General features: G+C 54.1%; 3 protein-coding genes across 5 annotated transcripts; 1 reads left to right on the top strand and 2 right to left on the bottom strand.

Moving 5' to 3' along the window:
- Nucleotides 1-44: 44 nt before the first annotated feature.
- Nucleotides 45-3,479, bottom strand: SLC35B2 (solute carrier family 35 member B2). Of its 2 annotated transcripts, XM_053602101.1 has the most exons (4): nt 3,298-3,479; nt 2,589-2,782; nt 2,255-2,409; nt 45-1,563 (listed from the first exon to the last, which is right to left on the bottom strand). In XM_053602101.1, the coding sequence occupies exons 1-4, from the start codon at nt 3,306-3,308 to the stop codon at nt 625-627; spliced, it is 1,299 nt and encodes a 432-aa protein (XP_053458076.1). In that variant the 5' UTR covers nt 3,309-3,479; the 3' UTR covers nt 45-624. The 2 variants fall into 2 exon arrangements, with proteins under 2 accessions (XP_053458076.1, XP_053458077.1); XM_053602102.1 differs by lacking the exons at nt 2,255-2,409; nt 3,298-3,479 and having other exon boundaries at nt 2,589-2,669.
- A 492-nt stretch (nt 3,480-3,971) lies between these two features.
- Nucleotides 3,972-12,378, bottom strand: NFKBIE (NFKB inhibitor epsilon). Its single transcript, XM_053602103.1, has 6 exons — nt 11,757-12,378; nt 9,286-9,388; nt 8,368-8,590; nt 6,576-6,664; nt 6,167-6,406; nt 3,972-5,137 (listed from the first exon to the last, which is right to left on the bottom strand). Exons 1-6 carry the CDS (start codon nt 12,122-12,124, stop codon nt 5,063-5,065), a joined length of 1,098 nt encoding a protein of 365 aa, XP_053458078.1. The 5' UTR covers nt 12,125-12,378; the 3' UTR covers nt 3,972-5,062.
- A 5,311-nt stretch (nt 12,379-17,689) lies between these two features.
- Nucleotides 17,690-23,384, top strand: TMEM151B (transmembrane protein 151B). 2 transcript variants are annotated; one of them, XM_053602098.1, is made up of 3 exons: nt 17,690-18,233; nt 20,306-20,746; nt 22,228-23,384. In XM_053602098.1, exons 1-3 carry the CDS (start codon nt 18,111-18,113, stop codon nt 23,356-23,358), a joined length of 1,695 nt encoding a protein of 564 aa, XP_053458073.1. In that variant the 5' UTR covers nt 17,690-18,110; the 3' UTR covers nt 23,359-23,384. The 2 variants fall into 2 exon arrangements, with proteins under 2 accessions (XP_053458073.1, XP_053458072.1); XM_053602097.1 differs by lacking the exon at nt 17,690-18,233 and having other exon boundaries at nt 18,554-20,746.
- Nucleotides 23,385-24,384: the final 1,000 nt, after the last annotated feature.

Genomic DNA, 24,384 nt, shown 5'->3' with positions numbered 1-24,384 from the left:
ATGTCCTTTCATTCCTTTTCAGTCAACCTAAACACAGGAACAAGTCCATTGCGGCAATTAATTTAATAAAATAAAATTATAAGAGCAAAAAGTTACATTTCCAAAGTACCAAAACCTGCAACTGGCTCAGAGAGCAGAGCCTAAGGATCCAGGAACATGGGGTCGTGTTGCTGGGCTGGGCTTTATTCCCCCTTCCTTAGCACAGCACCATCTTTTACCCTCCTGGGAAAGCAGCATTTGGAGCCTATACCATTTGTGCTTTTCTCACTGGAGTAAGAAGTACAGGTATCTGCAGAGGAGGGAGAATGAAAAGTGGCAGAGCCAACAGCCAGGGCAAGATGTCAGGAAACCTGGAGGAGAGGAGCTGTGCAAGGCACCTCTGCCCTCTGCAGCCTCCACCCCACTACACCAAGGACTATCAACCCTGGGATTTGGAAAGACTGCCCAGGGGAGGATGGGTGGCTTAAGGCAAAAGGGGAAGGCTCCTTCCTGGCACCCACAGCTACAAAGCTGGTCTGATACTGAGAAAACACCTGCATTTTGCCCTGGAACCAGCATCTGATGAGTTACAGTAGGAGAGGAATACCAGCATGGTGAGGATCTTTACACCCTTCAGCCCCCCTTTCACACCTTCTGCACAGGGGATTCATTAGGCACAGCTTTCTTTCCCCTCTGCTTCAGACGTCCCCGGGCATAGACTCGAAGCAGGAGGGCTGCAAAGACCACAGCCACCCCTAGCCCCCCAACAACAGTGACTGTGTGGCCGTACAGGAGGCAGGAAAGAAGGATGGCAAAGGCCTGGCGCAGAGTCATGATGATGGTGAAAGCGGCTGCCCCAAACTGCCCAATGGTGTAGAAGATGAAGAGCTGCCCACATGCAGAGCAAACTGAGAGAAGCAGGGCATGAGCAGCAAACTCACTGTGTCGTCCCATGAAGTGTGTCCCCTCCAGTAGGGCCCCCTGCTCTAGCAGTGAGCCTACTGTGAAGAGGCAGGAGAAGAAATTGACCCCAAACATCATCTGCACAGATGACATCTTATATGCAAATAGGGCATCCTGCCAGTTTGATGTGAAGCTGTCAAAAGCAATGTAGCCTGCCAATAAGATGAGGCCAGAGAGTGTGGTGGATGGGGAGCTGCGGGGCTCTGGTCCGCTGGACAGCAGAAACATGCTGACCCCAATGGAAATGAGTCCAGCTGTTAGGTATTCCCAGTGTTCGTAGCTGCGGCGAGACACCAGCTTTCCCATCAGCATAACAGGTATCACCTTAGAGGCCTTGGCCAGCACTTGGGTGGGGAAGCTGACAAATTTGAGAGCTTCATACTGGCACCAGCTGCTAAGCACATTCGACAGGCTGGCAAAGGAATACCGGTACATGGGTGCACCATGCCGGGGTTGCTTGCAGAGGATGCAGGCAAAGCCTGCCACAATCAGTGCTAGTACTCGGTTCATTAGCACCAGGAACTGTGAGTCTGTAAAGTGCTCGCCTGGTGATGTAGCTGTGGCTCCGTAACTGCGGGTCATCACTCTTTCCTGTAGCACACCCCAAGTCAGGTAAGACACCTGGGTGGAGGAGGGTGGAGACGACAATAAACCAGAAACAATTAAGTTTCACCCTGTTCTTCAGGATGTCTTAAAGGACAGCATAACATTATTTGGTTCCTGTGTGACAGTAGCCTCTCCCCTACCCAGTCTGGATTCATCTTGTAGGGAATAAAGACTGCATGAAAAACTTTGAGACTGCCCAGATTTTCTCTGTTCCCACAGTATGGGTACGTTACAGCCTATTGCATCCAAAGTATTTATGGTCAGCATCTAGCATCCCTTTGGCATGTGGAACTGGGGCAAGGCTGAATGGCCCCTCAAACTTTTTATCAGTTTACAGTACATGAGACACAAAAGTGTGGGGGAGGAGAGGAGTCCAATAATGGCACAGTAGAAATCACAGAAAAAAGGGCAAGAGAAGGCCCCTCTTCTGCACTACAAATCATGAAATAATAGCATAGAATTAACTTTCAGTACCAGTGCTAGAGGGTTAAGAGGATGAGGAAAGAAAAACAACTCCCCACCCGCCAACACCTCCAAGATGGTGGTCCAGGGTACCCCTGAGGAGAGGGGGACACAACGTACCAACTCACAAATCTTTGAGACAGGTATGATGGAAACTTTGGTTTCATGGAGTCCCTGCCCACCAGGACCCAACCCTGGAAGAGAAGCAGAACCCACCTGCCTGCCTGCCTACCTACCTACCTACCTGGAGCCCCACGGCACAGAAGAGTAGCTTCAGGGCCTGCCACATGGGAGTGGTCTCTGATGTCTCTGTCCGAGGAGCCAGAGGAACCTCCTCAGAGGCCTTGGGCTCATTGCCAAACACACAGGCTTTCACCAGGGGAAAGCAGAGACCTCTGCCTGAAGAAGACACAAAGTCAAGGCCAAAATCATCTCTATAGCACTTCATCTTTCCCAGGACAACCAGCCTGCCCTCTTGTCCAAACTTATTTTGGCCTCCCTCTTCCCTGTCCAAGTCCTAGTCCTTTGGATCGCACCCAACCCCCTCCTACCCGCTTGCCCGCCCTTTCTTCACACACCTGTCTCCAGGTAGTTCTTCCGCCTAAAGTACTGCACCAGGAGGTAGCCAGGTACCATAAAGCTGGCATAACCGGCAGCATTCACCAGAAACCGGAAGAACCATAGCTGGGTCCATGACTCTGGAGGGGCTTCAGGAGTCTCCCCGCCTGCCCCCAGGGAGGGCAGCGCTGCTAACACCACCACTGCCCACCACCTGCAGGGACAGTGGACCTAAGGATCAGGATGCAGTTCCTCATCCCCTTAGCCCTCTAGAGGGGACCACACCGTAGAAGAGCCCAGAGTCTCCTCCCCGCCCCCCTCCGTTGCAGCCTAGCTGGGACAAAGAGGCTCTCTCTCTGGGGGGAGCCAGCGTTGGCTGGGCAGGGCTTCCTCCTTCCCGGGAGCGGACCCGCCCCTCCGGCCACACAGGTCCCTTCTGTTCAGTCCAGTGCTCGCCAGCTGCTCAGGCCAGAGGCGGAGCCCCCTCCTCCTCCCCGCCCTCCACGTCTCCAGAGCTCCAGGATCCCTAGCTCCTCCGCCGGACACTCCCGAAGCCCCCTGAAGAGCACAAGACCACGCCACGGCCCCCATACCCGCTGGGTCGGAGCAGCGCTAGGCCAGCCCACCGCCCGGCAGCCGGGACCCCACCCGGCCCCCAAAGCCGAGGTGCAGCAGTCACGTGGCCAGGGGGCTCGGTCACGTGGGCTCGCCGCTGCCCTAGCCCCCCACCTGGTGTCCATGGTCCAGGCAGCGTGGGACAGAGGGGGGCCAGGGAATGCTAGTTCCCAGGCCGCGCGCGCCCTCCGCTCCCGCCGGCGCCTCCGGGAGCAGCCAGTGAACTCGCGGCTAGCGGCTAGCGGCTAGCGGAAGTGCTGCGTTCTTCCCGCTTCCCTCCCCGCAGCCGCCCCTCCGCCCCTTACCGCGACCGCTCAGCTCCCGGGACCGCCGCTGCGCCACAGCGCCCCCGCGCGGCCCGGAGGCAGACGCGGCCCGGTTCCGGGGAGGTAAGTGGCACCTGGGAGAGAAAGCGAGGAGCCCGTCACCCTGGAGGGTCCCATGCTTTCTTCTACTTTGTCGTCACCCTTGACCCTCATGGGCATCCCAGAGGTAGTGATGACCACTGTCATCTTGCAGACGGGACATTAGGCTGTGCTTTTCCTGTTTTCTGACAGAATGATGTTTCCTTCCTTTCTCAGCGGGGCCAGCAATTCTGTCCCCCCCCACCATTCTCCATGACCTTTGAGGTTCTGCATGACCTACCCCCTGTAGAGGCCCCCCTGGCCTGCTGTCGGTTCCTCTAGCCCACTGAAGGCCTTCCCCCAAATGCTGTGCTCCCCTTCCCTTACTCATCCCTATAGCCCGGCCCATTTGAGATTGCACTCCTCAAACAGGGGTCCCTGGACTACCCAAAGCATGGTCTTCCACCCACCCCATTGTTCTCCTTCCCACTATTCTTTCCCTTCACAGCACCACAGCAACTTGTTTATTATTTATTTGTATGTTACTTTAATGGCTGTCTCACTCACTAGATTAAAAGTTCCAAGTGGCCAGCAACTATGTTGGTTTATTCCTTCACGTTTTCATGTCAGGATAGGCCTGACCTAGCAGGGCCTCAAAGGTGTGGAATGGAAGGAAAAATGTAGAAAGTCACACCTTCTTTCTAACTAGCCTCCTTATACTACCTTTCTCCCCAGATGGCAGCCTCCAGGGCAGTGATGAGGCCTCCAGGGTCTGTGTCTTCTCATCCCTCCTCCTCTCCTTCTGCCACACAGGAAAGGCAAGGGTCTGTGCTAGACAAAGGCCTGAGAACTATTTACTGCCTGCCCCTGCCCCCAAGTACCTCCTGTGCTCCGAGGACAATTTCCTTCTCTGCCTCAACTACAAGGTCACAGGGCAGCCCAGTCTAAAAATCTCTAATGCACACAGATATGCATGCACACAAAACAATTCTAGAAGGGAAAATCTTTTTAAAAGTCTCTTCCATTTTAGTGTCATGTTACTGAGTTTTCCCCACCCCAAAGGCTTAGTTAAGAGACTTCTGTGTGAAGTCTTTTTAAACAACAGTATTTTAGAGTCCTCAGCAGGAATAAGATAGGACCTGTTAGGGCCCTGCTTGATCCTTTTTGAGTCTCTTCTCAGAGAGTCCACTGGTTTTCCCACTGGTGGGAAGTTTCAGGCTGACCCAACATCGGTAGAAACAAGAGCCCCTGCCATCTTCAAGACAGGTAGACAGGCTTCACCCAAGATACGTGGGGCTTTGGTGGTCTTCCAAGAATCTCCATCCACCTGGGAAGCTCTTTCTTCCAGACTGGCTCTCTCACTTGTAATCCCTCCAGACTGTACTGGTCCCAGACTCTGGCCTTGGCAGTCCCTAGGACACCAAAAGGGCACATTGCCTGGGTCCAAACTGCAGCAGTTATGAACTCAGCTTCCAGATGGTAAAAGGTGGAGCTACCAAGGCCCCAGCCCCTGCCCTGGCTTCAGTTGGTACTTGTCAGCAGCTTCCATTGGCACACACCAGTGGCTTCCCTGAGATCTTCAAGTCATCAAACGGCAAAAGTACAAGGGGCTGAGAAGGAGAATGGAGAGGCAAGATCAGAGACATGGGACAAATCAGCTTGGGAGGGAGGACTGGGGAAACCTGTCAGGCCATTCCCTCCCCATCAAATGACAGGTGAAGACTAGTAGGGAACAATTCTTTACACTAATCCCCAGAATAAGAGACCCTCTGTGAGCCCTGAGGCCTTACGCAAGCCCTCCTTTTTTAAGGTAATGCCAGAATACCTAAACTCGGAGGGACCTTAAGAGGTGATCCAGCCCCTGAATCTGGGGTTTTTGTTGTTGCTGTTGGGAGGGAGTGGGAAAGATACTCACAAAACATCATTTTTTTTTTACACTGAACATTTAAAAATAAGAAAGACTATATAGAAAATCTGGGTTTTACCTCTCAAAAATTCTAAGACCTGGAAACACGGTGCCCACCTTTTTTATTTTTGTGACAGAGTCTCGCTCAGTCATCCTGGGGTTTAAGTGCCATGGTGTTATTGCTCACAGCAACCTCAAACTTCTGGGCTCAAGTGATTCTCCTGTCTGAGCCTCTTAAGTAGCTGGGACTACAGGCACCCACCACACTTGACTATTTTCAGAGGTGGGGTCTGCTGTTGCTCAGGCTGGTCTATAACTCATGAGCTCAAGTGATCCACCAGGCACAACCTCTCATAGAGCTAGGATGACAGGCGGGAGCCACTGCACCTGGCCTCATGCCTACCTTCTTACTCTTTGCCTTTGCTGAGGCTGAGTACAGAGATCCTCAGGCATGGCTCACAGTCCTTACCACCCCATTATCTCTCATCTGGATAGCTTTACTGATTCCCTTTAGCTGCAGAGCCCCTGAAGGAACTCTCTGGTCCTGACGAACTAAGAAAACAGGCTTGGAGAAGGGCAGAGACTGGCCTAAGGTCCCACAGTTGGTGAGTTTCATAGAAGCTAGTTATACCCTAGAACTCCTAACACCCTGACCCTTTCAGCTAATGACAGCACTGTTTCTGCTATGGGTATGGGAGACCCTGGAGAGCAAACCAGAGCATATGCCTCTTACTTCCTCCGTCAGGTCCTGGGGTGTCTCATCTTCCACGTTCCGTAGCAGGGAGTCAGCACCTGCCTTGCACAGAGTGGATGAGATGCCACTGAGGCCCCGGCCAGCCGCCAGGTGCAGGGGAGTGCAACCGTTCAGCATGCGGGCATCCACCCGGGCTCCAGACTGGAGCAGGAACTGCACCAGGCCTCGCTCCTGGGTTTCCACGGCTAGGTGCAATGCTGTCTTCCCACTGGTACCCTCCTGGAGAGGAAGAAGGATGTCATCAAGGCCCTCAAGAGGCAGTGTAGTAGGCCTGGGCTCTGGTACGGAGATGAGCGCCACGGCTTCTGACTGCTGGGCAAAGGACGTGGGACCCAGCCAGGTGGGTGGCAGGCCCTGGGCCAGGCAGCACCCTGCCTGGTTGCCTCACCTGTGCATCAATATCAGCTCCATTCTGAAGCAGTAGTTCCATGAGTGGCTGGTTCCTCTTCAGGGTGGCAATGTGGAGACAGGTCAGACCTGGGATGGGGCGAGGGTGGGGGCTGCTGATCTGCGTTCACCAACTCCTTCTCTTCCTTTTTTCAGGGACCTCCTTACCCCTTAGCCCCAAGGGACTCAACTGCCCACTCAATGTTGCTAATCACAGGACTGTTAAAACACACACCCAAAAACCCCCTCAAAAGTCTAAGGGGAAAGGAACTCAAAGTTTCCACCTTTTCAGAGTCATGTTATTGAAACCTTCATGCTTCAGGGATCAGGTTGCTGAGTGACACTCCCCAAAATCATGCCCTCCTCTATACCAATACACATACCTCCCATACATGCATTGTAAAGTTCCTGTCTCCTGCCTTTAAGCCCAGGCCAAAAGCTATCTTTTCTGAAATGCCCTGTGAGATCCTCATGCCCCCAGCCCTTCCCCAGGGCCTACTTCCTCCTCTATGCTCCCTTGGGCTTTTTGCTATATCCTTTCTGGTCTGGACCCCACCTCATACCCCTCTGGCTTAGTAATAGAGATCTAATTCAAATTTGCACTCTTAACCTCCTTCAAGTCTCTGTTCAAATGTCCGTGGCTCCACAATACCTTTCCTGACCACCTGTTTTAAAAATCACATTAACTCTCCCATTCCCCTAGCTCTGCTCCTCATTTTCCCATAGTACTTCCTTTTGATACTATATAATTCACTTCTTATATTTATTTCAATCTTTGTTTGTTTTTTTTTTTGAGACAGAGTCTCACTCTGTCCCCAAGCTAGAGTACTGTGGTGTCATAGCTCACAGCAACCTCAAACTCCTGGGCTCAAGCAATCCTTCTGCCTCAGCTTCCCGTGTATCTGGGACTATAGGCCCCCTCCACAATGCCTAGCTAATTATTTCTTTTTTTTTTTCTTATTTGAGACAGAGTCTCAAGCTGTTGCCCTGGTGTCACAGCTCACAGCAACCTCCAACTCTTGGGCTCAAGTGATCCTCTTGCCTCAGTTTTTCTATTTTAGTAGAGATAGGGTCTTGCTCTTGCTCAGGCTGGTCTTGAACTCCTGAGCTGAAGCAATCCTCTCACTTTGGCCTCCTAAAAGTGTTAGGATTATAGGCGAGCCACTGCAACCGGCCTAATCTTTCTCTGTTTTGTTCTAGCTAGGCTAGATGCAAGCCTAGCTCCTAGGATAGTATCTGGCACATAAAGAACCCTCAGTACATGTCTACTGAATGAATAAATGCGTTCATCTAATCTCCATTACACTGACTATCCCAAGGGCAAGATTTAGTTTTCTGTTTAGCACAGAGTAGGTACTGGGTAAATTCTACATCGAACCAGTCACTGGGGCCGTGGCGCCCGTAGCTCAGTGAGTAGGGTGTGGCTGTATTACACTGAAGCTGCTGGGTTCAAACCTGGCCCGGGCCAGCTGAAACAACAACAACTGCAACAGCAACAAAAAAATAGATGGGTGTTGTAGCAGGCACTATAGTCCCAGCTACTTGGGAGGCTGAGGCAAGAGAATTGCTTACACCCAAGAGTTTGAGGTTGCTATTAGCTGTAACGCCATGGCACTCTACCCAGGGGGACAGCTTGAGATTCTGTCTCAAAAACAAACAAACAACAACAAAAAAACAGTCACTGATTCATTTAGCAAAGACATGTGCTTAGAGCTGGAGGGGCATCAAATACCACGACCTTCTCTTCCCTAAGAGTGGGGGTCCCTAGCTCCTATGCCCTCTTCATCCCACACCTTGCCAGTTTTGCAGTTGGAGGTCCAGGGAGTGAGATGGTCCTCTGCCTGGCTCTGGTTGCCCCTCCAGCAGGCAGCGGGCACAGGCCAGGTGCTGGCGCTGGCAGGCCACATGCAGGGCTGTGTCACCATGTCGATCCTGTAGCACCCGACTGGCCCCCTTCATCACCAGTGCCTGAACTGCGCCCAGCTGGTCCAGATGTACAGCCAGATGGAGTGCTGTCTGCAGGCACAAAGAGAGGGTCACAGGCCACTGCAACATGTTCTCACCTTTGGAATTTGCTAGGGTGGGCACAGCTGCCCAGCACCTTCTTTGAAAGCAGCCTATAAAGGCCATACCCCTGGTCTTCCAAGGAAATATTACCAAGCCCTTCCTCCTGTTATGCCCCCACCAACTCTTGGGACCCCAATTCTGGAAGCAGAGTGAAGAAAGTGGCCCCTGCTTTTCCTGTAGGTCCCCTATCCTCTGGAGAAAAGACATACAGGGGCAGAGTCTAGCCCCTTACCCTTTGGGGAGACCTGTGTTATCCCTTGCGGTTAAACTGTAGAAGTTAGATTGGAGGAGGAAAGACAGAGGCAGTCTCCACCTGATAAACTCCTCCTTTGAGTCTCCATTCAGATGTTATCTCCAATACTATGAAGCCTTCCCTGGCTGCTTCACAAAGACACTGGACCCCACATCAGCTGGTGTCTGTATCACAACTCTTGTCACTGTGGTGTATATTTAGGTATTGGCACCCCAGCCCAGGCTTCAGGCACCTTGTTAGGTAGAGGCTGAGACTTACTCATGTCAGTATCCTCAACTTCTAGCCCAGTGTCTGGCATATGGTTTCCTGAATGAGTAGACTATGGACTCTGGTGTGACCGATGGGATAGCTGCCACGGCAGAAATGGGCACAGCCCACTCTCTCCACTTACCTGATAAAGGTTATTCTGAATATCCAGGACCTCCTGGGGCAGCAAAGCCAGACAACAGAGTAGCACCGCTGGGGCCTCATGAATCACTGCCAGGTGGACCAGGCTAGGGAAACAGAGGCAGGGCTTAGAGTCAGGACTCCATCCAGAAAGGGTGGGCTGAAGTCTCAGGGTTAGAAGGAAGAACCAACCCCTGTCTAGCTACCCAAAGGGTAGGTGCAGGAAGTGAGAATGTGGGCCAGGAAGTGAAGGGTTAGTGTGGGAAGCCGAGAATCCTGAGGGTGGGAGTTCCAAGTTCCCATCACTGGCCTTCAGGAGGGCCTGACCTGGGTGGGCATGTGGGCAGAGTGCTGACAGGACAGGAACCTTCCTGTCCACCTTGCCCACACCCACTCTCCTCTTCCCCCAGGGCTCTGCCAGGCCAGCTGCAGCTCAAAGGCAAACTGAAAGCTGCCGAAGCAGTCTAGAGGGGGTTTCCAGGGCTGGGCTCCCCACCTCTCACCAAAAGGGAGAACAGAAGAAGAGAGATACAGGGTCATCCCTCCACCAGCGACTCAATGCTACACATTCTAAGGGAGAGAAACAGAAGCTTCAGGAAGAGGGGCAAGGAGACAGTGCAGCATCCTGTCCTGTTTCCCTTCCCAGGGGAGTACAGAGGGGATGATCCTTAGCACAGACCAGGTGGGGCCTCAGCAGAGGTACCTCCAGTCCTCTGTGCACCTCTGGGGGAAAGTAGGGGAGTGTCTGTGCAGTGTAGAAAGCATGTGTTTGCTGGGGGGGGGGGGAGAGCCTTTATCTAGAAGGGGGGCAACTGGGAGGGGAATTTTCAGTCTTGGGTTTCCCCACATCAGGTGGAGAAAACGAAAGCCAGGGCTAAGGGTCTAGGCTGTGACAGCTGCCTTGGGGCCTTTGTGCTGTGTGGAAGGGAGTAGCTTGGTTAAAAGGCTTGACCAGGCTGGGGAAGGGGAAGCTCCAGTAGGAGCAGGTGGGTAGGCTTTGGGGCAGGCAGCAGGAGAGGCCCAGGAGAGAGTGATGGAGGGAGGGAGGAACCACTCTGGAAATCCCCTCGGCCAGGGCCTGGTCTCTGGGTCACATTCTTGCAGCCACCTCCCTCTCTTCCCCAGTCTCCCTTCCTCCCACTTCCTCTTCCCACTTCCATACCTACCACAGCCCAGACACTTCCAAAGGAGGAAAGTGTCCCCCTCCTCTCCAGGGAATTACTGGGGAGTTCTGACACTTTTCCCCTACACACACCCAGTTCAGACACACTAGTCTCTAACTAGAGATGGAAAAGGCTGGGGCTGAGAGGGTAACAAAAAGAAGGCAGTGACAAAAGTCCCCACTTCCTGGATCAAAGGTCACCAGAGGGATCTTGCACTGAGCCCCCAAAACCGTGGACTTCTGGGCCTGAGAGTTGGTGACCCAGGCACAGAGTACAAAAAGAACTGAGCTCATTCCTCTTCCAACCACTGGGGTGAGTCAATGGTCACCCAGGATTAGGACACTTCCATCTCCAAAGAGTGGGTTAGGACAGACACCTCTTGCCTCTTCTGCCCCATTTTATTCCAGCCTCCTTGATCTGAGACTCCAGCACTCCCCTTCCCTGCCTCCTTAGTGTTTTTTACTCCCCAAATCCCAGCTACTTCCTGCTATGTCAGTGTTTTCTTCTGGGGGCTAAGTCTTCAGTTGGCCAACCCATCCCACACAAATGCCTCTTATTTCAACTGCCCTCTGGCCCAGTCCCCACCAAACTCCACATGGGCCTGGGAGAGGAAGGGTAAAATGACAGGGTCAGACAGGACAGTGAAGAAGACTTGGGGGGCTTGGAAGGTGGAAGATGTCAGGCTCACTCCAGCCCTCACTTCCCCTTTCTCAGCAGAGGAGGAAGTAAGCTCAGGCAGCCAGCTGCCTGACTTGTCTGCTGGGGCAAAAGTGCCCCATCCTGGCTCACTCTCTCCTCCTCTAGGCCAGCTCCAACCCTGCACCCTAGTGGCACCCCCACCCATAGCCTCAACTGGTAACCTGTAACTGGCACCTCTTGTTCCTTGAGACAGGGATTTCTGAGGTCAGGAGCTGGGAATCCCAGATATTGAGCAAACAAGGATGCCCCCTCCCCCAGCAAGAAAAAAAACTGGACTGGTCAGGGGAATTTTCTCTTCCTAGGGGTGTATTATTGGTAGATTTCCAAGATTCCGGCTGGGATTCCAGGTGCCGGGGTAAAGGTTCTTCCAGCTCTGCCCACCCTCAAAAAGGAGGGCAGGGCAACAATGCCCGGTCTTCTAATCTAGGCCTGGTTTGACCTCAAAAGTGGGCTGGGAGTTAAGTTTCGAGTTTGGAAGAGGAGAGTGAGGACTACTGTTTTCCAAGGAGGGAGCCTTGAAGGAGCCTCGTGGCGGAGTGGCGTCCCCGGCCTCCTGGGGCTTCTGGGGAGGCCCAGAGTTAGCATCTCCCCTCAGCCTAGCCCCCATACTTACGTGTCTCCGTCCTCAGAGATGTAAGTGAGGGCTTCCAGTTGCTGAGGGCTCAGCGTCCCTGTGGGAGGCAGCGATGGGTGTGGGGCCGGGTCCACAGCCTCGAGGCCCCCAAGCAAGGACAGGGGCTCAGAGAGCGAAGAGGAGCCATACGTGGAATCAGCACGCTCCCCATCCGTGTCTTCCTTCTCCTGAGGCTCCTTGGCGGTCCCCGGAGGATGGGTCCAAGGCTGGGGGCCGCCGCCATCCGAGGGCCCGGAGGCTGGGGTTGGTGTGGGCTCGGGTAGGGAGCGCAGAGAGCGCAGAGACTCTATGCCGGAATCATACTGGCTCTCGTCCGCCTCGTCGGCCCCCTTCCGCGCCTCCGACATGCCCGCGGCACCGGCCCGCGGGGGCCCGGTCCAAGCAGATCCTGCTCCGAACTCCGGGCTCCGGGGCGCCGCTTTTCCGGGTTGCAAGTCCGCCTAGCAGAGCGGGCGCCCGGCCGGCAGCGGCCTCCTTCCCGGGTTGTGGGGCTCCAAGGGGTCGGCTAGAAGCGAAGACAAGGTTTGCGGCGCCGGGCTGCTCCACCACGGCGGTTACTCGGGGCAGCCGGCGGCCCAATTTGGTCCTCCCTTCGCCCCGCCCCTCGGACCAACGAAGTAGCCGCGCGCCGACTGGCCCCGCCCCAACCTGCTCAGGACCCGCGCTTCCGGACAGAGGCTCCGCCCCTCTGGAATCCCCCTTATCCCGGCCTCTGCGTATGGTTACTGAGTCCTGACTCACTCCTTCCTTGATTCATTTAACCACCCATTCATGCATTCAGTCATTCATACATTCATTCATTCACTCTTTTCCCCTCCCTCCCTCCATTCCATTCATTAGTTCCACGTGTTTATTCTTTTTTCACTTCTTGTATTTCTTCATTCTTTTGTTTTGAAATAATATTTATTGTCTGCATAAGTTGGGGGTCTTGTGGGTGGTGGGACCAGGTAGCATGGCTTCCTATCCCCTGCCCATTTATTTTAATTTCTCTTGCTTTCTCATCTTCCCCTATCAGTGCCCAGGAGTGTTTAGGGAAAGAGGACACCCATTATCTTTTTTTTTTTTTTTTTTTTTTTACAGTTTTTGGCCAGGGCTGGGTTTGAACCCGCCACCTCTGGCATATGGGACTGGCGCCCTACTCCTTTGAGCCACAGGTGCCACCCTGACACCCATTATCTTTAAAGGAGCAGTTCTCCTTTGGCTCCTGAATAGAGTCTCCTGTATCAACTTCTCACATCACTTACAATTGGACATAAGGATATGTTTTTGAAAAGTGAATTTCCTCAAGCAGGCTGTTGTCTAAAGAGCAGAGTGGTCCTGTTCTTCCTCACAGGGTGAAATACTGGCCTCTGATGGTTACAGTATTTGGTTACCCCAGCAGTCAGGGAGAAGTTTAGTTCTTCATAGCGGGCCTGGGATGGGGAGGTCCCAGACATGAGACTCTGATCTCTGCTCAGGTCCCCACCACAGCCACAGCCCTAAAACATCTTTTCTCTTTCCCTGTCCCTGCTTTCCTTGGCCCTAAGATGCCTGTGGGAGAACCCCAAACTTATAGGTGAGCCCCAAACTAGTGCCCTATGATTTACTCCTTTCTTGTTCACTCCAAGTGTCATCAACCTAAGGCCAGAAACGCTCTTGGAGTTTCATCCCCAAGGGAACATCTATCTTTTCCAAATCCAGCCTTGGAGAAAGGAAGGTAAAGTGAGTGTAGATGGCCATTAACTAGGTTTCTCGGCTTGACGCCTGTGGCTCAAGCAGCTAGGCGCCAGCCACATACACTTGAGCTGGCAGGTTCGAATCTAGCCAGGAGCCCGCCAAAGAACAATGACGGCTGCAACCAAAAAATAGCTGGGTGTTGTGGCAGGCGCCTGTAGTCCCAGCTATTTGAGAGGCTGAGGCAAGAGAATCGCTTAAGGCCAAGAGTTTGAGGTTGCTGTGAGCTATGATGGCACAGCACTCTACCCAGGGTGACAGCTTGAGGCTGTCTCAAAAAAAAAAAAAATACTTGCTTTCTCAGTGCCATCCCCTCTGCAACCTCATTTTATTCATCCATCATTCACCCATCTGACAAACATGTATGGAGTCTTTCCTCTTTGTCCGACATTGTTCTCTCTACTGGAAGCAAAATCAACTCCCACAGTAACAATGATAGTCACCACCCTCCCTCCAAATAATCCCAGCCTTCATAAAGCTCCCTGGCAATTACAACTCAGAGTCACTGGACTAAAACAAGAGTGAGAACAGGGTGTTGTGAGGGCACGTAATGGAGCCAACTATTCATTGGGCAAGGGCAGGGAAGGTTCCCACTTGAACTGGGAATGGGAAGGGAAGAAGGATGAGAAGAGCAGAACCTAGTCTCTGAGGGTGATGGGAGCAAGAACAGGGGAGATGACTCCCTGTTCTCCATCCCCATGGAGGGGCAGAATGGGGAGGATGTGATGAGCATTGAGGCAGGAGATAAGAGGGGGGGGGAAAGCCCAAGGAAATTGAGGCATCTCTTTCCCTTGGGCTAAGTGAGATTTCAGATTTTCAATGTGATTTCACATTTTCAATTTGATTTTCAATCTCCTACCCTGATATGTGCCTCTCCCATTCTCCAAGTCTGGAACAAAAGTACAGTCATAAACTCCAGACCCAGATCAGTTGGGTTCAAAATCTGACACTACCATAGCAATTTTTTCTTTGAGACAGAGTTTTACTTTATCGCCCTCATTAGAGTGTTGTGGCATCACAGCTCACAGCAACCTAAAACTCTTGGGCTCAAGTGATCCTCTTGCCTCAGCCTCCCAAGTAGCTGGGAATACAGGTGCCCACCACAACACCCAGCTATATTTTAGAAACAGGTTTCACTTTTGCTCAGGCTGGTCTCCAACTCATAAGATCAAGCAATCCACCCACCTCGGCCTCCCAGCGTGCTAGGATTATAGGAGTGAGCCACCACACCTGGCCACTACTATACTAATTTTAATGTTGAGAAGATGAGGCCCAGAGAAGTGAGTTGACTTGCCCACGATCAGTCAGAAAGTGCAGAGCCGGCTTCTCCCGACTTAATTCAAAACTCTTACATTTTTTTTCAGTGACAGTTTCCTTTATGAAGATCTAAACTACATGAGGAAGAGCCCTCTTCAAGGACACAAGAACTCAAAAGTGTGCAGAGACTGTTCTAATTCATACAGAGGTTGAATTTAAGGAAAAACCCACTCCATCCCAGCCAGGTGCTCCGGTATCCAGCCCTGAGCCACAGCAGGTGTGTGGCAGCCCCTTTAATGGCCACATGAGGTCAGCATTGAGTCACCCATTGCCTCTAGCATCAGCTCCTGCACTCTGATAGGAAGCCCTCCTACCACTCCAGGAATGGAGTGAGGGACCATTACAGTGTTATCTGGAAGGATGACCTGGGACTGCCTCAGGCCTCAGCGTAATTAGGGACCTGATTTTGCCTCCTTCACTCCAGTCTTCTTTGAAGTCCCTTTGGTCTTTCTCTACTGGGGTTTTCTGGGTTTTTTCTCTTTGTTGTGCCCCCACTCCCCAACTCCCCTCACCTCAGCAGGCTCATCTTCAGAACACAGGCTTGGTTTCCATGATGACCAACCTGGTCAGCTGGCTCCTTCCAGTCCCCCATCCTCCGTTCACCTCTCATCCTGGACCTTCCAGGGAAAGGTGTGTTTCTGAATGGAGAAGGCAGAGGTGGTCTTTTGTCTCTTGGACACTCCAGAATTGACCAAAAGAGTTGTGCTGTCTCTCCTCCAAAGCCCCATGAAGTGGAGACAGGAAAGCAGTGTGAGTGTCAGGAAGATACAATAACTAAATGGGGAATGTGAAAGGATCCTATGTGAGTTAGGAAAGGCCAGAGTTAGGACCTCTGCTCTCCATCTGCAGGGAGGATTGAACTTGGTTGACTGCACTGAAACCAGAATAAGAGGGTATGGAGTTGGCTGTGAGGAAGACTTCCTGAAGAGCATGGGTGGGAGACATTGGAGTGAGCCAATGTAAGCCATTGGAGACACCAAGTGAGATTCATCCTTTACCATGGGAGTGAACAAGATCTTGCCTCTTCAGGACCTTGCCAGGGGGAATGGACTCAGTGACCTGGAGAAAGCCACAGAGGTTGGATAGTTCTGAAGCAATTGGTGGAGATAGGGGACAGAGAGCCACCTTCACCTTGCCTGGAAAAGGAAGAGTAGGAAAATGGAAGCAGAATCAAGAATGGGACTGGAGGGATGGAGGCAGTGGCTTTCCTGCCCCAGATGAGGGAAAGGAACATCTAAGGCAGATCAGTGTGCTTGTACCCTATTCCCTAAGACCAGATATCCATACTTTGCTTCAAGCTAACTTCCTACCCATCCCCTTTCCCCCGCATCCTCCATGGACTTTTGAACAGGAAGGATCTGACTTCTAGGACTATGAGCGCTAGCATATGACCTATATGTCCTATGACACACAGTAGGATTCCACAGTGACTGTATACACACAGATTGATCATCCATAGCATTTGTCACCTTTTTTTTTTTTTTTGTAGAGACAGAGTCTCACTTTACTGCCCTCGGTAGAGTGTCATGATGTCACAGGACTCACAGCAACCTCTAGCTCTTGGGCTTACACGATTCTCTTGCCTCAGCCTCCCAAGCAGCTGGGACTACAGGCGCCCACCACAACGCCCGGCTATTTTTTTATTGCAGTTTCGTGGGGGCTGGCTTTGAACCCACCACCCTCGGCGTATGGGGCTGGCGCCCTACTCACTGAGCCACAGGCGCCACCAGCATTTGTCACCTTCTATAATGATTGGTTTCCATATCCTTCCCTACCATTGGACTTTGTGCTTCTTGAGGGTAGGAAATTGTGTTTCTTTTCTTTTCTTTTTTAGAGACAGAGTCTCACTTTGTCACCCTTGGTAGAGTGCTGTGGTGTCACAGCTTACAGCAACCTCCAGCTCTTGGGCTTAGGCGATTCTCTTGCCTCAGCCTCCCAAGTAGTTGGGACTACAAGTGCCCGCCACAATGCCCAGCTATTTTTTTTTGTTGTTGTTGCAGTTTGGCCAGAGCCGGGTTCAAACCCGTCACCCTCGGTATATGGGGCTGGCGCCCTACCCACTGAACTACAGGCGCCGCCCAAATTGTGTTTCTTTTTTGTATAGGGCACACGGTAGCTACCTAAGACCTGTTTATGGAATGGATGTATCCAGGAATAAATGAATGAATAAATCAATGAATGTCAGTTTCTTTCCGGTCTTTTCTAGAGGATGCAGGGAAAAACAGTGTGGGGTGGATGGCATGAAGGGATAGGCTGCCTGCAGTAGCTCAGCCTGGCCTGCGGTCTGTGACTTTGCCTCCTATACCCAAAGTGCAGAGCCTTAGAGATTGTCCAGTCAACTTCCTCACTGCAAAGAAGAGGAAATTAAGGCTCAGAGAGGAGAAGGCACTTGCCCAAGGTCACACAACACATTAATGGCAAAACCAGAATTAAAGAATTAGAATTCAAGAATTAGAATTCATGTTTCCTGACTTCTAGCCTGGGGCACAGTACTCACCGTTTCTCTGGGTCTAGTCTTCTAAGGAAAGAAAATGGTTCAGTGAAGGGCGATTTCAATGTCCTCCCCTCTGCCCTCTGTTATTCCAATCTCTTCCCTTTCGCCCTATGCCACCTCTCCTAAAGTCTCGCTCCTGCTTTAACCCCTTACCAGGCAACCGGGAGCAAGGATCTTTCCTAGGATTGCAATACTCAATTTCCTTCCTTCGCTCCTCTGCTTCAGGAACTTGCGGGAACCAGGAATGGGGGGGATGTTGACTGAACCTTGGGCGCTCTCTCCACGAAGGATAGATGGAGAGGAGTTGCGGCATAGCTCTTCATAGGATGGGTGGGACGGAGGGAGGTGCGTGAGCAGGGATGGGAGCAGGGAAGGAGTGAGGGGAGCCCCTGTTGCTTTTCCCCTTTGGGGGGGTTATTAGGTACGCTGGGGGAAGGCGGAGTTTGGGGGGCCGGGGGCGGGGCTCGGCTGAGCTGGGAGGAAGGGGGGGCGCACTGGCTCCAGCTCCGCTCAGACAAAAGGCGGCGGCGGGAGCGGGCGGGAGGCGGAGCGGCGCCGCGAGGGCCTCAAGGTGACACCCGCCCCCGGCCCCGGCCCCCCTGCCCGGCCCCTCCAGCCTGCCTCTCACCCCCCACCCCAGCCCCTTACTCCCCCGCTGGTGCCCTTTCCAGGCCCCCTCCCCCCGGCGGGGGGTGGGGAGCAGCGAGGGCCCCGCCCCCTCCCGTCCCCTCTCCAGGGCCCGCGCAGGATGCCCCCGGCCCCTGGCAGCCCCCCGGGAGGTCCTGAGCTCGACGCACCCCCTCTACGCCATGTCCCCCCCTGGCTCGGCCGCGGGAGAGAGCGCCGCCGGCGGCGGCGGCGGCGGCGGCCCCGGGGTCCCGGAGGAGCCCACGGCGGCGGCGGCGGCGGACGAGGGCCCCGCCCGAGAGGAGGTGAGAGCGGGCGGCGCCCCTTCCCTCGGCGCGGCCGAAATCTCGCCCCCCCATCCCCCAACCGCGCGCGGTCCCTGCCGGTTCCGCCGCAGCGCGGCCGGCGCCCCGCATCCTGAGCTAGCCGCGGCAGCCGCAGTCAGCGCCGCCGCCGCCCCCACTCGGCCGCCGGAGCTGTCCGCGGTGGCGGGGAAGGGGCCGCGCCGGGGGCGGGGCTCGGGGGGGGGTCTCGGGCAGGGGGAGGGGCCTAGGGGCGGAGCCTCGCGGACCCCGGGCGGATGAGAGAAGGTGGGGTAAGATTGGTGGCGGGGATCCTATCGCTAAGAGGGGGATGCCACCTTGAAGGCCAAGAAGGGCAACTTGTAGGGGCTATAGAGCCTGGAAGGTACCATGGGGAAGTGTTAGTGAGATCTGAGCTGGGGCCCTAAGAAAGGTCAGATGTATACAGGGAGATTCCTCCCAAAGTCACTGAGTGTGTGTATATTAGGGTGTGCACCCCTCTCTCCCAACTCCTGATGCTTCCCCATATCCCTAGTTGCAGCCTTCAGTCCTCCAAGCACACTTGTGCGCACCCATGCACCCTGCACAAGGGCAGAAACATACAAGCAAGGGTGCACCTGCAGACAGGTCCCCTGTAGATATGCTTACATTGGGACAAGCACATACAGGTGAGCACACAAAGATGCACATATATACACAGCACCCAGTGATGAGGCTTCCTGAAAGGCACATGTACCCTAATCTCCTTGTCCTTATATATTGTGTGCTATTTCCTAGCTCACCTACGTACCCATACTTCTAGATCCAGGGCTCACTGCTTGTTACTGTCCCCTTCTGTTCCACTCTTTTTTCCCCTTTCCTGGCTGGCCTCCAAGTAAGGCCTGATGAATTGAGGGGATAAGTCAGTATCCTAGCAGAGAGTTTGTGTGTGTGTGTGATGGAGAGAAGGTTCCTCAAGCTAGACATGAAGGAGGAAGGGTGGAAAACCAGGGCCCACCATGAGAAATCAAACTCAATATTCAATTACTACATTGCCTCTGGGTGCCAGCATCTTGGTAGACACCTAAGATGCAAATAGAATGAGACATAGGCTCTGCCCTCAGGAGCACCCAGTCTAGTAGGAAGCCAAAGATATAAAAAATTCACTGGGCCAACTGTAGGACAGAATGTGCCAAGAAGTACTTTAATAGAGAGGCCTCAGGAGAATACCAAAAATCGTTTCTTTTGACGAATGGCTGGGCCTTCAAATGACTTCCTCCCTGTGCCCGTCCCACATCTGCTATCTCCATCTTCTCCCCAGTTACATGCCTCTACCCTTCTGAATACTTCCTCCTGGACTGCCTTCTGCTCAGGGACCCCAGCTCTCTCTCTTCTATCCTGGAACAGAGGGAAGGATGTGAGAGTGCAAGAGGGAGAATCACAAGGGAGCTAGGGACCAGAACCTGGGGAATGAGACAGGGCTTGGGATTCCCTGAGTGCCTCCCACGAAAGGAGATGTATTAGGCTTGTTATGAGGGTACACATAAGACTGAAAAAATTGGAATATGTAAGGGCTCCACCTGTAAAGTGGGGAGGTAATGTCAGTGAGTCCTCTTTCTTTCCTGGAACATCTGGAAGAGGTCTAGGCTGGGGACCTGCCTTCACTGATGCCTGTCTGTCCTTCCCTGTCTTCCCCATCCACACTTTCTCCTGTGTCATTACCATCTTTGTGTCTGTCTTTGGACTCTGTTTCTCTGGGTGCCATCTCATCCATCTGTGTCTTCTTTGCTGCCTGGGCCTGTCTCTCTGGCTCTGATTCTTCTCTGCCACTTGGGGTTTCTCTCTCTCTGTACTTTACTGTATTGGCATTTTGGTCCTCTTTCCTGTCCTTATGGCTTTCTCTGTGTTCCTTCTGTTTTTATCTCGTCTTTGGCTCTCGTTTTGGTCTTTCCTTTTCTCTCCATATCCCTGTGTCTCTGCTCGTCATCTATGGTACTGGTTTCTGCCCTTCCACCCTTGCATCCATCTCTGTGATGGGTCCTGCTCACTGTCTCACTTCCCACTCATCTTGGCTCCTCCCCTGCCCATCTGAGCAGCAGCGTCCCATCCAGCCCTCTTTCACCAAGTCCCTCTGCCGTGAGTCCCACTGGAAGTGCCTCCTGCTCTCACTGCTCATGTACGGCTGCCTAGGGGCAGTGGCCTGGTGCCATGTCACCACAGTGACGCGCCTCACCTTCAGCAGCGCCTACCAGGGCAACAGCCTCATGTACCATGACAGCCCCTGCTCCAATGGCTATGTCTACATCCCCCTGGCCTTCCTGCTCATGTTGTACGCCGTCTACCTGGTGGAGTGTTGGCACTGCCAAGCCCGCCATGAGCTGCAGCACCGTGTGGATGTGAGCAGCGTGCGGGAGCGTGTGGGCCGCATGCAGCAGGCCACGCCCTGCATCTGGTGGAAGGCCATCAGCTACCACTATGTCCGTCGGACCCGCCAGGTCACCAGATACCGCAATGGAGACGCCTACACCACCACCCAGGTGAGGAGCTGGAGGGGAATGCAGGCCATTCAAAATGGGAGGTGGTGCTTGGACCCTGCCTCACCCTCACCCCCACCCCCACTCCACACTCTCCAGGGGAGGAGAACAAAGCAGCAGGGAACTCTCATGGGCACTGCAACCGGAGAGCAATAACAACCATAATAACAGCAAACACTTAGAAGCCAAGCTCGGCTGTACTTTACAAATATTAAATCTTTTATCTAACCTTCACAACTCTATGAGGTAGATAGGCATTATCTCTATTTACAGATGAGGAAACTGAGGCTTGGAGAGGTTAAATAACTTGTCCAAGGTCAAATAGCTGGTATGTGTTGGAGATGGGACTTGAACCCAAGCAGCCTGGCTCTAGGGTCTATACTGTTTAGTGCTTTATGGTTGGATATGTCTTCACATGCCCAGTCTCACAACATGTTTTCACCTGTTTGGTGAGGTGACTGCTACCAAGTTCTCTTTCACAAGTATGGACATCTAAAATCAGTGACTTACCCAAGGTCTGCAGCACCTAGATGGTAGTGCTAAACTCAAAACCAGATCCCTGGATCTCAAGTCCAGGGTTCTCAGAGGAGGTGGGCGTGGGAGGCCTTATTGAGAGTGGGCAGGTCAACCAGCACCTCCTGGATCCACCAAGTTAAGACATCTTGTGGCCCTGTACGAGATGTTCCCCGATGCGGTGACCTTTGTCTCAGTATATGGATCTGTAGACAGAAGCCTTCGGTCTGTGAGCAGCAGGAAGGTGGCTGAGTGACAGCTAAGGCTGGAACAGGAAGGCTAGAGCCAGAGGAGCTCCTCAGGAAGCGCCTCTGGAGAGCCCATTTGGAAACACACTCTTCCCATTTGGAAAAGGGAAGGGAGGCTGTGGTGGGGCAATGGAGGCAGGGGCAAAAGGATCTGGCAAGCCACAGGGGCAGTTCTTGGCCAAGGCCTGACTCCAGAGGAAGCAGCACTTATTAAAATTTATTTTTATTTTTTTGAGACAAGAGTCTCAAGCTGTTGCCCTAAGTAGAGTGCCTTGGCGTCACAGCTCACAGCAACCTCCAACTCTTTGGGCTTAAGCGAGTCTCTTCCCTCAGCTTCCTAAGTGGCCGGGATTACAGGCCCCCGCCACAGCTATTTTTTGGTTTGAGTTGTCATTGTTGTTTGGCAGCTCCGGTGTATGTGGCTGGTGCGTTAGCTGCTTGAGCTACAGGCGCCGAGCCCACTTATTAAAATGTAAGTGCACACAGGAAGGACTGGGTTTTAGTCCAGTCCTCATCTCTAACTCAACCGATTAGTCCGAGGGCCTCAGTTGCTCTGTAAATCAGATGCAAACATCCGCCAGATACCTAAACTGTGACAGACTCAAGGTTTGACCAGGCAACAAAAGCAGCAATAGGGCGGGTGAGGATCAACATACATAAGTGGTCACAGTGGCACGGGATCCTGGCGACTTGGCCGCCTGCCCGCCCCTCTCTCCGCCCCAGGTCTACCATGAGCGCGTCAACACGCACGTGGCGGAGGCCGAATTTGACTACGCGCGCTGTGGGGTCCGCGACGTATCCAAGGCGCTAGTGGGGCTGGAGGGCGCGCCGGCCACGCGGCTGCGCTTCACCAAGTGCTTCAGCTTCGCCAGCGTGGAGGCCGAGAACGCGTACCTCTGCCAGCGCGCGCGCTTCTTCGCGGAGAATGAAGGCCTGGATGACTACATGGAGGCACGCGAAGGCATGCACCTCAAGAACGTGGACTTCCGCGAGTTCATGGTGGCTTTCCCGGACCCGACGAGGCCGCCGTGGTACGCCTGCTCGTCAGCCTTCTGGGCCGCCGCGCTGCTCACGCTGTCGTGGCCGCTCCGCGTGCTGGCCGAGTACCGAACGGCCTACGCGCACTACCACGTGGAGAAGCTCTTCGGCCTGGAAGGCCCGGGCTCGGCGAGTAGCGCGGGAGGCGGCCTAAGCCCCAGCGACGAGCTGCTGCCCCCACTCACCCACCGCCTGCCGCGGGTCAACACGGTGGACAGTACAGAGCTCGAGTGGCACATCCGCTCCAACCAGCAGCTGGTGCCCAGCTACTCGGAGGCGGTGCTCATGGATCTGGCGGGCCTGGGGTCGCGCTGCGGTGGGGCAACAGGCGCTGGCTACGCGCCCACGTGTCGCTACGGCGGGGTGGGCGGCCCGGGCGCGGCGGGAGTGGCCCCGTACAGGCGCAGCTGCGAGCACTGCCAGCGCGCGGTCAGCAGCTCGTCCATCTTCTCGCGCAGCGCCCTGAGCATCTGCGCCAGTCCGCGGGCCGGCCCGGGGCCGGGAGGAGGCGCCGGCTGCGGGGGCAGCCGCTTTTCGCTCGGCCGGCTCTATGGCTCCCGGCGCAGCTGCCTCTGGCGCAGCCGGAGCGGAAGCGTCAACGAGGCGAGCTGCCCCACGGAGCAGACGCGGCTTTCGAGCCAGGCCAGCATGGGAGACGACGAGGACGACGACGGCGAGGAGGAGGCTGGGCCGCCGCCGCCCTACCACGACGCCCTCTACTTCCCGGTCCTTATTGTTCACCGGCAAGAGGGGTGTCTGGGCCACAGCCACCGGCCGCTGCACCGCCACGGCTCCTGTGTAGAGACCTCACTGTGACCTCCAGCCCCTGGAGAGGTCCACGCTCCCTTCCCTCCTGCTCCTCACCGACTGTGCTCCCTGTGTGAAGGAGGGCGAGTCACAACGGTGACTGTAGCTGTGGAAGGGGGAAGGGGAGGAGGAGGGAAGGGTGCAACCGGATGGGGCTGAGACCCCCGCTGATGGGATTAAGACCCCTGCCGTCCCTGTACATAAAGAGACAGATGGGTGCGAGGGGTCGGCCGCTCCTGGAGAAACCTACCCTGTTAGAATCATCTCTCTCAGCCCCACTCTTTAGTTTCTAAGGGGGACAACGCCCTTCCCTACATGCGCACTCGAGATATCCTGTCTGGCCTCTCAACAGATCTTCTGTTATTTGGCAACTGGGTTGTGAGTCCCACGCTGGGCCTCAAGTGAGCTGCCCTGTCTGTCCCTGGAGCCAGGAGGTTTAGAGGCTGTGGGGAAAGGAACTTGGGGCTCCCCTTCCTCCTTTGCCTCAGGCTCCTGGGGCCTCTGTCTGCTGAAGGGGTGGTGGTTTGGTGACCAGCAGGTTGGCTTCCAGCCAGCTAATAATGCATTCATTGGGTCTGAGGCTGGGGCCAGGTGTTAACCCCAATACTCCATCCCAGCACTGTGGAAATGTTGCTGTCCTCTTGCCGCTGACCCCAAAGGGGTTTCCTTTCTGCCACTCCCTCCACTGTTGTTTATCTCACTTAGCCCCAGGAGTCCAGGCCCTGGAGGGACTGGGCTTACCAGGCAGACCTCACTCACTGTGGGCTCTCTGGCTGGGAAGAGCTGTTGCCAGGGTGCAGGGAAGGGGGAGGCAAAGTGTGGAGGGCTATACACCTTAGTCCTATCTCTAACCCTGCAGCCTCCCAGCAGCTTCTTCACCTTTAGAGAGTGAGATGCCACCCAGGTGGCATGCATTGAAGTTGGCCAGGGTGAGTGATTAAGTGAAGAGAGTATGAGATAGACCTAGGTGACAATGGGGAACTCTGGAAGCAGGTGGGATTTAAGAGTCAAGGGCAGTGGAGGGTAGAGAGAAAG

This window comes from Nycticebus coucang, chromosome 9, assembly GCF_027406575.1.
Source record: "Nycticebus coucang isolate mNycCou1 chromosome 9, mNycCou1.pri, whole genome shotgun sequence".
Lineage (NCBI taxonomy): Eukaryota > Metazoa > Chordata > Mammalia > Primates > Lorisidae > Nycticebus > Nycticebus coucang.
The sequence above is the reverse complement of the archived record's forward strand: the minus strand, read 5'-3'. Positions and strand labels throughout refer to the sequence as shown.